This window comes from Coregonus clupeaformis, unplaced genomic scaffold (genome assembly GCF_020615455.1).
Source record: "Coregonus clupeaformis isolate EN_2021a unplaced genomic scaffold, ASM2061545v1 scaf1955, whole genome shotgun sequence".
Taxonomy (NCBI): Eukaryota; Metazoa; Chordata; class Actinopteri; order Salmoniformes; family Salmonidae; genus Coregonus; species Coregonus clupeaformis.
In genome coordinates, this window is record NW_025535409.1 from 1,019 (window position 1) to 12,500 (window position 11,482).

The following is an 11,482-nucleotide window of genomic DNA, read 5'->3' on the forward strand; positions in this document are numbered from 1 at the left end:
AGCAGGTTAGGATAATTAATGTGGGAGGTTAGGATAACTAATGTAGCAGGTTAGGATAATTAATGTGGGAGGTTAGGATAACTAATGTAGCAGGTTAGGATAATTAATGTGGCAGGTTAGGAGAATTAACTTAGCATGATAGGATAATTAATGTGGGAGGTTAGGATAACTAATGTAGCAGGTTAGGATAATTAATGTGGGAGGTTAGGATAACTAATGTAGCAGGTTAGGATAATTAATGTGGCAGGTTAGGAGAATTAACTTAGCATGATAGGATAATTAATGTGGGAGGTTAGGATAACTAATGTAGCAGGTTAGGATAATTAACGTGGGAGGTTAGGATAACTAACCTAGCAGGTTAGGATAATTAGTGTAGCAGGTTAGGTTAATTAACGTGGCAGGTTAGGAGAATTAACTTAGCAGGTTAGGAGAATTAACGTGGCAGGATAGGATTATTAACATGGCAGGATAGGATCATTGACGTGGCAGGATAGGATAATTAACGTAGCGGGTTAGGATAATTAACGTAGCTGATTAGGAGAATGAACGTAATGTGCGTGTGGTGAGGTTTTGCCATTTCAATCGGGAGAAAAATAGGAGTACTGCTGATCTAGGATCAGGTCCCCATTGTCCATGTAATGTTATTCATTAGGATCTAAAATACTATATAGAAATGAATACAGGCCTGGCTAGATATGAATGGAATCATTACCTTGATAAAGGATTGTTTTCCACCGTAGGCCTGGTTCAACAGTGTTAGTTCTGTAGTGCAACCCTGGCCCAGACTGGATGAACACCGCCATCTAGTGGACATTTATCTGTATGACAGGAAGACAAAGGGACCCTATTCACTAGCAGTGTTTCCCAACCAGGGGTACTAGGACCCCTGCGGTTACTTGGACTATCCACAGGGGGTCCTTGAGAAGACTCATGAGACCAGAGGGTTACTGGTTAAATGCACATGAGAGGGTCCTCTGGGTAACTGAAAACGAAAAAGCCCATAAAGACTTCATAATTCATAAAGGTAATGTTACCTGACTGATATTAACTCATACAACAAAACATAAAGGCTTCATAATTCATAAAGGTAATGTTACCTGACTGATATTAACTCATACAACAAAACGTATAAGATCTACTAAGTCTGTGTTCACCTCAGACCTTATTTTCAGCGTTTATCCCAAAACCCTAGTCTTTCCCCATTCATTTAGGCTACAAGCTGGCGAGCTCTATACAGTGCACACTGCTTTATGGCACCCTTTCACAGTCATGGGGAGAATCTCAATTGCATACTCCTCGCCTCCTTCTCAAAACCCATTGGATGAGAAAGCCAGAGGTCCCGCCCCTCTGACCTTCTCCTCCAATGGGTTTAGAGGAGGTGAAGAGAGAGAACGGGAGGAGTATACAATTGAGATTCTCCCAGAGGGTAACTGCATACATGGAGTGTGTCTGAAAGTGGTTATTGCTAAATAAGTGGGAGGCTCAACATAAGTGGGTGTATGGAAACTTAACAGCTAATTGGGCAGATTGGTTGCCACTCAAGACCATTTTTTGTGTGGCTGCTTGCTGCTTCCTTGTAGCAATTTAGCTAAACCTAACCCTAACTCTTTTCCTAATCTCATTATCCTGACCTTCTAGGCTAAACTGCAGAGTAAAAACCCATAACTGATCCAAATCAGACAGGCTAGATGCAGTTATTTTGAAATTAATATGTATTCAAAACGCCTGGCTTTTGAACGGTTATTCAAATGACATGGGCTATTCACTGCAGTTTACAGCCTAGACTAGAGTTGTGTACTCACTTGAAAACAATAATAACATTCTTCATGACATTGTGTTGATGTAGCTTAGGTAGAATACGTTTCTTGTCCCTAACAAACTGAAACAATAGGGTAGGTTTTTCGAGCTAGGAGGGAGTTCTGCCTGACTCTGGCATCATAACTGAGAAGAATGGAATAAGGGATGCTTTTAATCATCATGTTACCTCGGCAGGCTTTTTATTTGAGAGAAACGGTGGTTTAGTTGACCCTGGTCAGCCAATCGACTGCTCTTCCCTCTGCCAGCCTCTAGCTGACTCAACGGTTGACCCGTCAACTTCTAGTCAATCTTTGTTTCATTTCAACTATTTACTATCTGTGATGTGCTAGATGTCTTGCTTAAGATTGATGTAAAAAAAAAATCCACTGGGGCTGATGTGCTTGATCCATTTCTACTGCAGCGCTCTGCCCCCCTGATTGCTGAATCATCAACCCGTAACCTGACAGTTATATCTAGTACTATCTCCAAGGTTTGGAAGGCGGCCCATGTACTCCCCCCTTCACAAAGGTGGTGACCCCTTGTGACCTAAATAATTATCGCCCTATTTATAAACTTTTTGCCTAGCTAAAATATTAGAATCCTTAATTAATTCTCAGCTAAGATGTATTCTAAATGTACATCAGTGGGGTTTTAGACCAGGTCATAGCACTATCTCTGCTGCATCTCTAGTTATAAATGATGTGGTTCACTGTAAGGATAGAAGGCAACATTGTGCTGCCCTCTTCATTGACCTGTCAAAGGCTGTTGATCACTCACTGCTAATTCAGAGGCTTGGCTCAATTGGCCTAGACCAGGCTGCATGTAACTGGTAAAAAAATGACTTGACAGATAGAACTCAATGTGTATCTACTGATGGTGTTAAATCAGGCGACAGTGTGCTTTAGGACCATGCGGAGGGTTCTGAGCAGTCGGGTAGGCTGTTTGGAGTGTTTATCCAACTGGATAAAAACAAAAATGAATATAAATAAAGTTATGTTCTCCCCCCACTTCTAAAACCAAAGTTGCACCTATGCTGTTTACATTAACAATATTGACTTGTCTATAAAAAACTGTAACCTCCACTTGTATACAGTTGATAGTTGTTGTGTATGCTATTTCCCCACGGTTGACCAGGCTCTATCTGAACTACAGTCTGCCTTCATGGAATTACAGAAAAACTTTATTGACCTGAAATGAGCATTGAATGCAGGGAAAACTCAGTATATGTTGTTCTCTAGTGCACATCAAAATAACTGATTTAATGTACTTTGAATGGTGTCCATATTGATTGTGTCCCTGCTTATAAATATCTGGGAATCTGGATAGATGAAAAGCTGTCTTTTTAAAAAGCATATTGATGAGTTAGTTAAGAAGTTGAGAATAGAAATGGGCTTCTTCTATAGAAACAGGTCCTGCCTCTCGCTAAACAGCAGAAAGCAGATTATTCAGTCAACGTTCCTATCGGTCCTAGACTATGGTGACGTCATTTACATTTACATTTACGTCATTTAGCAGACGCTCTTATCGATTTACAAATTGGTGCATTCACCTTATAGCCAGTGGAACAACCACTTTACAATATGTTTTATTTTATTTTTTTGGGGGGTGGGGTAAGGGGGGGTTGAAGGATTACTTTATCCTATCCCAGGTATTCCTTAAAGAGGTGGGGTTTCAAGTGTCTCTGGAAGGTGGTGAGTGACTCCGCTGTCCTGGCGTCGTGAGGAGCTTGTTCCACCATTGGGGTGCCAGAGCAACGAACAGTTTTGACTGGGCTGAGCGGGAACTGTGCTTCCGCAGAGGTAGGGGGCCAGCAGGCCAGATGTGGATGAACGCAATGCCCTCGTTTGGGTGTAGGGACTGATCAGAGCCTGAAGGTACGGAGGTGCCGTTCCCCTCACAGCTCCGTAGGCAAGCACCATGGTCTTGTAGCAGATGCGAGCTTCAACTGGAAGCCAGTGGAGTGTGCGGAGGAGCGGGGTGACGTGAGAGAACTTGGGAAGGTGAACAGAGGGGAGAGGTGCGCTTGTGAAGTTGGAAAACATTTTGTGTACGTTTTTTTCCCCGAATTGGTTTTAACTGCACTCTACTTTACTTACCTTAACAAAATAAAGATGTATAGTTGAATATTTTAGAAATGAGTCGTCTCAATTCGCTTGCTGCTTGGCTGTATTGACGAAGGTTCCAGTGCCACTGGCAGTGGCTTCGGGAGCTGCTTGGGTTCGTCGGATCGGGAGCTGGAGAGGACAGTTTAGTCTGAGGTCATTTAAGGGCTTCGGGGACACTGGACATCGTTTTTCGGATGCATGCAGGGCACTTTCTGCCTATTGGATTATAAATAGTCAACTGTTGGTTTCAAGGGCTTTCTACCGTGATAACTGTGGGGTTAGACTGTTAGTTTTTTATAGCTCCAACGGCGCCAACGAACATTTTCAGTTTAGCACCCGGGTTTAGGTTATCTTAAAATATTATTGTATTGTGTGTATTGCCAATTGTTTGCAAGTGGATCATTCATTATTCATTCTTTTTATATACACATTCTATCTGTAGGTAAGAACCCTGGTCTCTTTGGTTTTTCTTTAGCGAGTTTAGTCATACCAGGTTTATTATGTACTGAGTGGACCTTTTCCGCATACTTTTACTCTATGGATTTATCTGAGCCTGTGGTGATAGGGTTACTTCAACATTATAAATATGGTGGAAACTCCCACTAGTCCATGCCTCCACCAATCCAATGCTTTTAGATTATGGGAAGTAGTGAACAAGTGCACACTTCAGGAGAAAGGAGATATTATTGGGACACACTCAGATGCTCTGTTAATCAACCACATTGGTCTACCACAAGGCTTCCTTGGTTCAAACTGTCAGATTATTGTTATAATGTTGTTTGTAGTATAGAGATAATGATGTTATTGATTATCAATGTTATGATATTGATTATGATGTAGAGTATTGTTATGATGTTGTTGGTAGTATATAGATAATTATGTTATTGATTACAAAAATGCAAGGGGTGTATTCAGTTTTGTGAGATACTGTATGTTAGAGCAGGAGTAGGGGGGGTAGAAGTTAGAGGTCTGTTACCTGAGTCAAGATCAACAGGAGGGAGGGAGAGGGAGAGAGAGGGAGAGAGAGGGAGAGAGAGAGAGAGGTTAAATTAACATCAACAGACTAACATGCAGTCAACTGAATATCTTTTCATCACTGACTTCTAACCAGTAATGTCATCACAACCAGTAACCTTTTCCACTCTTCCACTTTTGATCCGGTTCAGCTTGACCTCTGAAATGAATGATTTCAAAAACAGACAAAGCAAAGGTATTAAATTAGATATAAACTCATCTGCAAAGAGAGTTACACATTTCCATGGAAAGGGAATGTACACTAAATGACCAAAAGTATGTGGACACCTGCTCGTCAAACATCTCATTCCAAAGTCATGACCATTAGTATGAAGTTGGTCCCCCCTTTGCTGCTATGACAGCCTCCACTGTTCAGAGAAGGCTTTCCACTAGATGTTGGAACATTGCTGCGGGGACCAGCTTCCATTCAGCCACAAGAGCATTAGTGAGGTAATGTTAAATATACATTGCTGCGTGATTTTTCCTTTGGACTGCCAGATGGTGAAGTGCGTGATTCATCACTCCAGAGAACACGTTTTCAATGCTCCAGGAGTCCAATGGCGGCGGGCTTTACACCACTCCAGCCGATGCTTGGCATTGCTCATGGTGATCTTAGGCTTTTGTTCGGTTGCTCAACCATGGAAACCCATTTCATGAAGCTCCCAACTAACAGTTCTTGTGCTGACGTTGCTTCCAGAGGCAGTTTGGAACTCGTAGTGAGTGTTGCAACCGAGGACAGACGGTTTTTACACGCTACCCTCTTCAGCACTCGGCGGTCCCGTTCTGTGAGCTTGTGTGGCCTACCACTTCACGCTGAGCCGTTGTTGCTCCTAGACGTTTCCCTTCACAATAACATAACCACAGTTGACCGAGGCAGCTCCAGCAGGGCAGACATTTTACTAAATTACTTGTTGGAAAGGTGGCATCCCTGTGACGGTGCCACGTTGAAAGTCAATGAGGTCTTCAGTATGGGCCATTCTACTGCCAATGTTTGTCTATGGAGATTGCATGGCTGTGTGCTCGATTTTATACACCTGTCAGGAAGGGGTGTGGCTGAAATAGAATCCACTAATTTGAAGGGGTGTCCACATACTTTTGTATCTATAGTGTGTGTACACACGTGTGTTGTTGCATCATACCATCGATAAGCCTATCTTCCCCATCACATCATGAAAGGTCATGTTGATGTTCATTTAACCTCAGCCTCTCTCTCTCTCTCTCATCTTTCTCTCTCTCTCCTCTGTCTCTCTCTCTCTCTCCTCAGATATCCAGGCTCAAAGCATCAGTCCACCAGGTAGGTAGAGTATAAATCTACAGTGATTATAGCAGTTCAATATTAGTCAACTTTATTATCCCACATGGAGAAAGTCATGTGTCCATACACACCATTCTAAAACCCAATAACAAGTACTGTTTTATGGAACTACTAATACTTGTCAACCACAAAGCATTACTGCTGTTAGAATAACAGAAGCCCTGTCATAATCTGTCCTCACCACTGTGTTTTCCTCTCTGCTGTTTACAGCTAAACACTCAGTCAGACTGGTGAATGGGACCACTTCCTGTTCTGGGACAGTGGAAGTCTTCTCCAGAGGAGAGTGGTTACGTCAATGTTCTATATGGTGGAGCATGATAGAGGCTAAGGTTGTGTGTAGAGAGCTGGGCTGTGGGAATGCTGTAGCTGAATCTAGAGGACCTCTGGTTGAAGATGGAAGAAGAGGAGGAATCACACTATGGAGGAGATGTAGTGGAAATGAGTCTACTATTAGAGAGTGTGACAACATAGGAAGAGGACTTGCTGTCTGTAATGGTGAATATTATCATCATGTGATCTGTTCAGGTAAGACACTGGTAATATTGAGAGATTTGATTTGTACATTATACAATATTAGCATATCATGTGTTATGTGTTTTTCATTTAAAGAGGGAGAGATGTTAGATGTATTTAAACATTATATTTGTGTTTGTTATATTCATTTATGGGAGATGTGCATGGGCAGATCATTGTAGTTCAGATGTTACTGAAGTGAAGCTGCCTGATGGATGTCCAGCTGTTTATTTTCTATAAAGTGAAGTGAACTTATTCCTGTCTCCTGCCTGCATTATTCCCAACCCTGTCCTGAGTGACTAAGAACCAATTTCTACCTCTTACAGTATTAAACATAGCAACCTACAATCTTTCATCCAACATATTTGTGTTTAGTCCTTTGACAGTGTCATCAACAAAACTGATTGAATGTTCAACCAACTCTTTTTCTCCAGAGTCAGTGCAGCTTGTGGATGGAGCTGGTGTCTGCTCTGGGAGACTGGAGGTGAAGTCCAATCAGTCCAGTCAGTCCTGGGCCTCAGTGTGTGAAGCTGACTTTGACCAGCAGGATGCAGAGGTAGTCTGTGGGGAGCTTGGCTGTGGGGCTCCTGCAGCTCTACAGGGGGGGCTCTATGGAGAAGGTGAGGGTCAGACCTGGGATAAAGAGTTCCAGTGTAAAGGCAATGAGTCCCTTCTCCTGGACTGTGACACCTCAGACAGAAAAAACAACACCTGCCTACCTGGTAATGCTGTTGGACTCACCTGCTCAGGTAAGAAACAGTTTGTCACTCAATCAACATTGTTTCTCACCTGGAGTGAAGAATATGAGAGGCAATATATAGTGGGCTCCAAAATTACTGGCACCCCTGTCTGGCAATGCACAAACAATACTTACAGAAATATAAACAATATAATTATAGAGAGAAACTGAAAATACCAACATGTGAGAAATACTGTACTATATTAATGTTCCAGTGGAACCCACCAAAATCATTTATTGATTTAATTAAAAATCAATGTCCTCCAAATCAAGGTTTTCACAATTAATGGCACCCTTAAAGATTATAGTAAATAACATCTACCAAAATTAAACCAGGAATTAAATTCCACTTATTTAAGTTTATCTAAGTCTTAAGGAACTATATTGAGCCATTACATCACTTCCGGTTTCACTAGGGTATAAAAATTAGGTAACACGCATACAATATCCCACAGGCTCTTTTTAAGGTTTGCCAGAAGAAAGCCCTTTCTGACCCCAAGACACAGATCCAAGCGCTTGGAGTTTGCCAAATGTAATTTAAATTATGACTGGAAGAAGGTGCTCTGGTCAGATGAGACCAAAATTGAACGTTTTGGTCAGATACAGCATCGACATGTTTGGCGTCGAAACAGAGATGCATACAAGGAGAGTCACCTCATACCCACGGTGAAATATGGTGGTGGGTCAGTGATGTTTTGGGGCTGTTTTAATTCGAGGGGCACTGGATGGCATAATGAATTCCACCAAGTATCAGGGAATTTCGGCTGACATTCTGGTTTTCTCTGCCAGAAGGCTGGGACTTGGCAGTAGGTGGACTTTCCAACAAGACAATGACCCAAAACATACCTCAAGATCCACACAGAAATGGTTCTGTGACAAAAAATATATATGTTCTGCCATGGCCATCTCAGTCAGACCTCAATCCAATCCAATCGAAAATCTGTGGGCTGAGTTGAAGAGGGCCGTTGATAAGCGCAAACCCAAGAATGTGAATGATCTTGAAAGGATCTGCATAGAGGAATGGTCCAAAATCCCTCCAAATATGTTCCTTAACCTTGTCAAACATTACAGGAAAAGACTCCATGCTGTTATCCTTGCCAGAGGTGGTTGCACTAAGTACTAAATAAGGAGTGCCAATAATTATGAAACCTTGATTTTGGTAACATTTATTTTGTATTAAATAATTCTATGAGTTTGGTTGGTTCCATTGAAACATTAATAAAGTACAGTATTGTTTATATTTTTTAAAGTATTGTTTGTGCAGTCAGGGGTGCCAGTAATTTTGGAGCCCACTGTAGATGTGTTTTAGTGAGAAAATAGTGAGATTACTGTCTCTCTCTCTTCTTTTCTCAGAGCCTGATGATGTGAGGCTGGTGGGAGGAGGCAGTCGCTGTGCTGGTGGAGTGGAGTGGTACTACCAGGGAGAGTGGAGGACTGTGGGAGCTGTAGACAGGAAGAAGGAGGCAATAGCTGCAGTAGTGTGTAGACAGCTGGGTTGTGGCTCCACTGTTTCAGTTCTACGTGGAAACACCACTAGAGGGTTTGAAGTTGACTGTTCTGGGTCTGAGCCTTCACTGAGGGAGTGTTGGAGAATGTATCTTCTCCTTCCTGGACTCACAGTGATCTGCTCAGGTAATAACAAGATACACTATGTGGCCAAATGTATGTGGACATTAGTGGATTCGGCTATTTCAGCCATACCTGTTGCTGACAGGTGTATAGAATCGAGCACACAGCCATACAATCCATAGACCACCATTGGTAGTAGCTTGTGTGGCCTTACTGAAGAGCTCAGTGACTTTCGACGTGGCGTCTAGGAGCAACAGAGGCAACGTCTCTACTCACTGCAACTGTCACATGTCATGTTATTGTCATATCTAAATGAGGAAAGTAGTTGAGGAGCTACGTTTTATTTTTCTCTCCTCTTGTTCCAGATGTCCTGCTTCAGCCTGATATCAACATATGTTGTCTCAGTGACTGTAGGCCCACTACTCATGTTGCCCTGTGAGGGAGGGTGGCTAGCACTGTTACATGCTGATGTTATTGTCATATCTATAGGAAACTAGTTGAAGAGGTTTTTCTTGCTCTCTTTTATTGTTACAGATCTCCTGGTCCAGCCTGATATCTTCCTGACTGACTCAATGGGAGGGGTCTCCAGGGGCCATGAGGGGCCAGAGGTGTTCAGGGGCTACAACTTCACCATCACCTGCTCCACTCAGCCACAGTACCCAGGAGGCTCCTTCCTCCTCACGTTCACCGGCTCCAACAGAACCCAGACCAAGCCAGCTGTCAATCACTCTGCTGCCTTCCTCTTCCCTGCTGCAGATGGCTCCCACCAAGGGAACTACAGCTGTGTTTATGACAATTATGTTTTCTCTCATAACTTCTCCTCTGAGAGTGAGCTCCTCAACCTCACCGTCACAGGTAACTGAACATGAACCAGACTTATAACTTTGTCATTGACAGATTTCCCACAGATCTATATGATGATGACCAGTCCCCTCATCAAAGGTGTTTCTGTTTTCAGCCTCTCCTCTGCCAGCCTTCATCATCAGACACGTTGTAGTGCTGCTGATCCTACTGACAGCCATCACCACCTTCTACCTGTACTACAAGGTAAAGACATTTACTCAGACGTTACAAGTCATTTAAATGTTTGTGTCTATGAGCAGGGTTCAGATTCTACATTGGTCTATATATGTGTTTAAGGTGTGTGATTAACCAGATGAGAATGAGAGGCGCGCAGCAGAGAACGAGACACAGAGACACACACACACAGAGAGAACGAGAGACCGGGATTTTAATAATAGCTGAAAAGTTCAGAATTAGTTTATCTTTCTAGAACCTTGGAAGAAATCTAAAAAGAGTGACAGCAACCACCATGATTCCTTTTAGTTTGTTTTTTTGCAACCATGGTAACATGGGGTTTTGGTAACATGGGGTTTTGGTAACATGGGGTTTTGGGTAACATGAGGTTATGGTAACATGGGGTTTTGGTAACATGGGGCTTTCATTATTTTTAGAGAGTAGCTCAATTACGTCTGTTTTGTGTTCCAGAATGTATTGCTGCTTTTAGCTTTTGTCTTTATGTCTTTATCTTATTTAGTGTTTATCTTAGATTCTTTATCTTGAAGGGTTTCCATTATTAGTCCATGACTGACTGACTCACTCACTCTTGGTGCTGTGTCTCCCTAGACCACCAGGAGGCAGAAGAGAGTGAACAGGGTGAGCAGCATGGATCTTTATGTTGATGCCAATGCCATGGAGATGGTCTCTCTGAGCTCCAGAGCTGAAGCTGGACCGGGAGAGGAGAGAGCAGCCCAGGGGACTGAGTAGGAGTAGAATGATGCTGACCCTACATGCTGATCTTAGGTCAGTTTTGTGTTTTAAATCTATGGTCAGCAGTGGACTGGTGTTTAAAATGTGGTGACAAACCTTAAGTGGTTCTAATTTTAATAACACAAGTTAAGAATTAGTTTATCTTTTTATAACCTTGGAAGAAATCTAAAAGGAGTGATTGTAACCACTATTATTAATTTTTGTTTGTTTTGTACCACCATGGTACCGTGGGGTTTTGGTAACATGGGGTTTGGGTAACATGGGGTTTTGGGTAACATGGGGTTTTGGGTAACATGGGGGTTTGGGTAACATGGGGTTTTGGGTAACATGGGGTTTTGGGTAACATGGGGTTTTGGGTAACATGGAGTTTTGGGTAACATGGGGTTTTGATTATTTTTAGAGAGTAGCTCAATTAGGTCTGTTTTGTGTTCCAGAATGTATTGCTGCTTTTAGCTTTTGTCTTTATGTCTTTATCTTATTTAGTGTTTCTCTTAGATTCTTTATCTTGAAGTGTTTCCATTATTAGTCCATGTATTATTATAATCATCTGTTCATTCTTTGTATTTTGAAACATCTGAATAAAGGGGTCATTTTAGTTTGTTGGGATTGTTTTGTTGCTGTTGTTTACCTCTCATGATGTTATTGATTATACATTTTATG

General features: G+C 42.2%; 1 protein-coding gene across 1 annotated transcript; it reads left to right on the forward strand.

Moving 5' to 3' along the window:
- Positions 1-1,406: 1,406 nt before the first annotated feature.
- Positions 1,407-11,090, forward strand: LOC121561993 (deleted in malignant brain tumors 1 protein-like). The gene is made up of 8 exons (XM_045218988.1): positions 1,407-1,426; positions 6,181-6,210; positions 6,442-6,756; positions 7,179-7,493; positions 8,837-9,115; positions 9,587-9,907; positions 10,011-10,099; positions 10,679-11,090. Exons 3-8 carry the CDS (start codon positions 6,546-6,548, stop codon positions 10,817-10,819), a joined length of 1,356 nt encoding a protein of 451 aa, XP_045074923.1. The 5' UTR covers positions 1,407-1,426; positions 6,181-6,210; positions 6,442-6,545; the 3' UTR covers positions 10,820-11,090.
- The last annotated feature ends 392 nt before the right edge of the window (positions 11,091-11,482 follow it).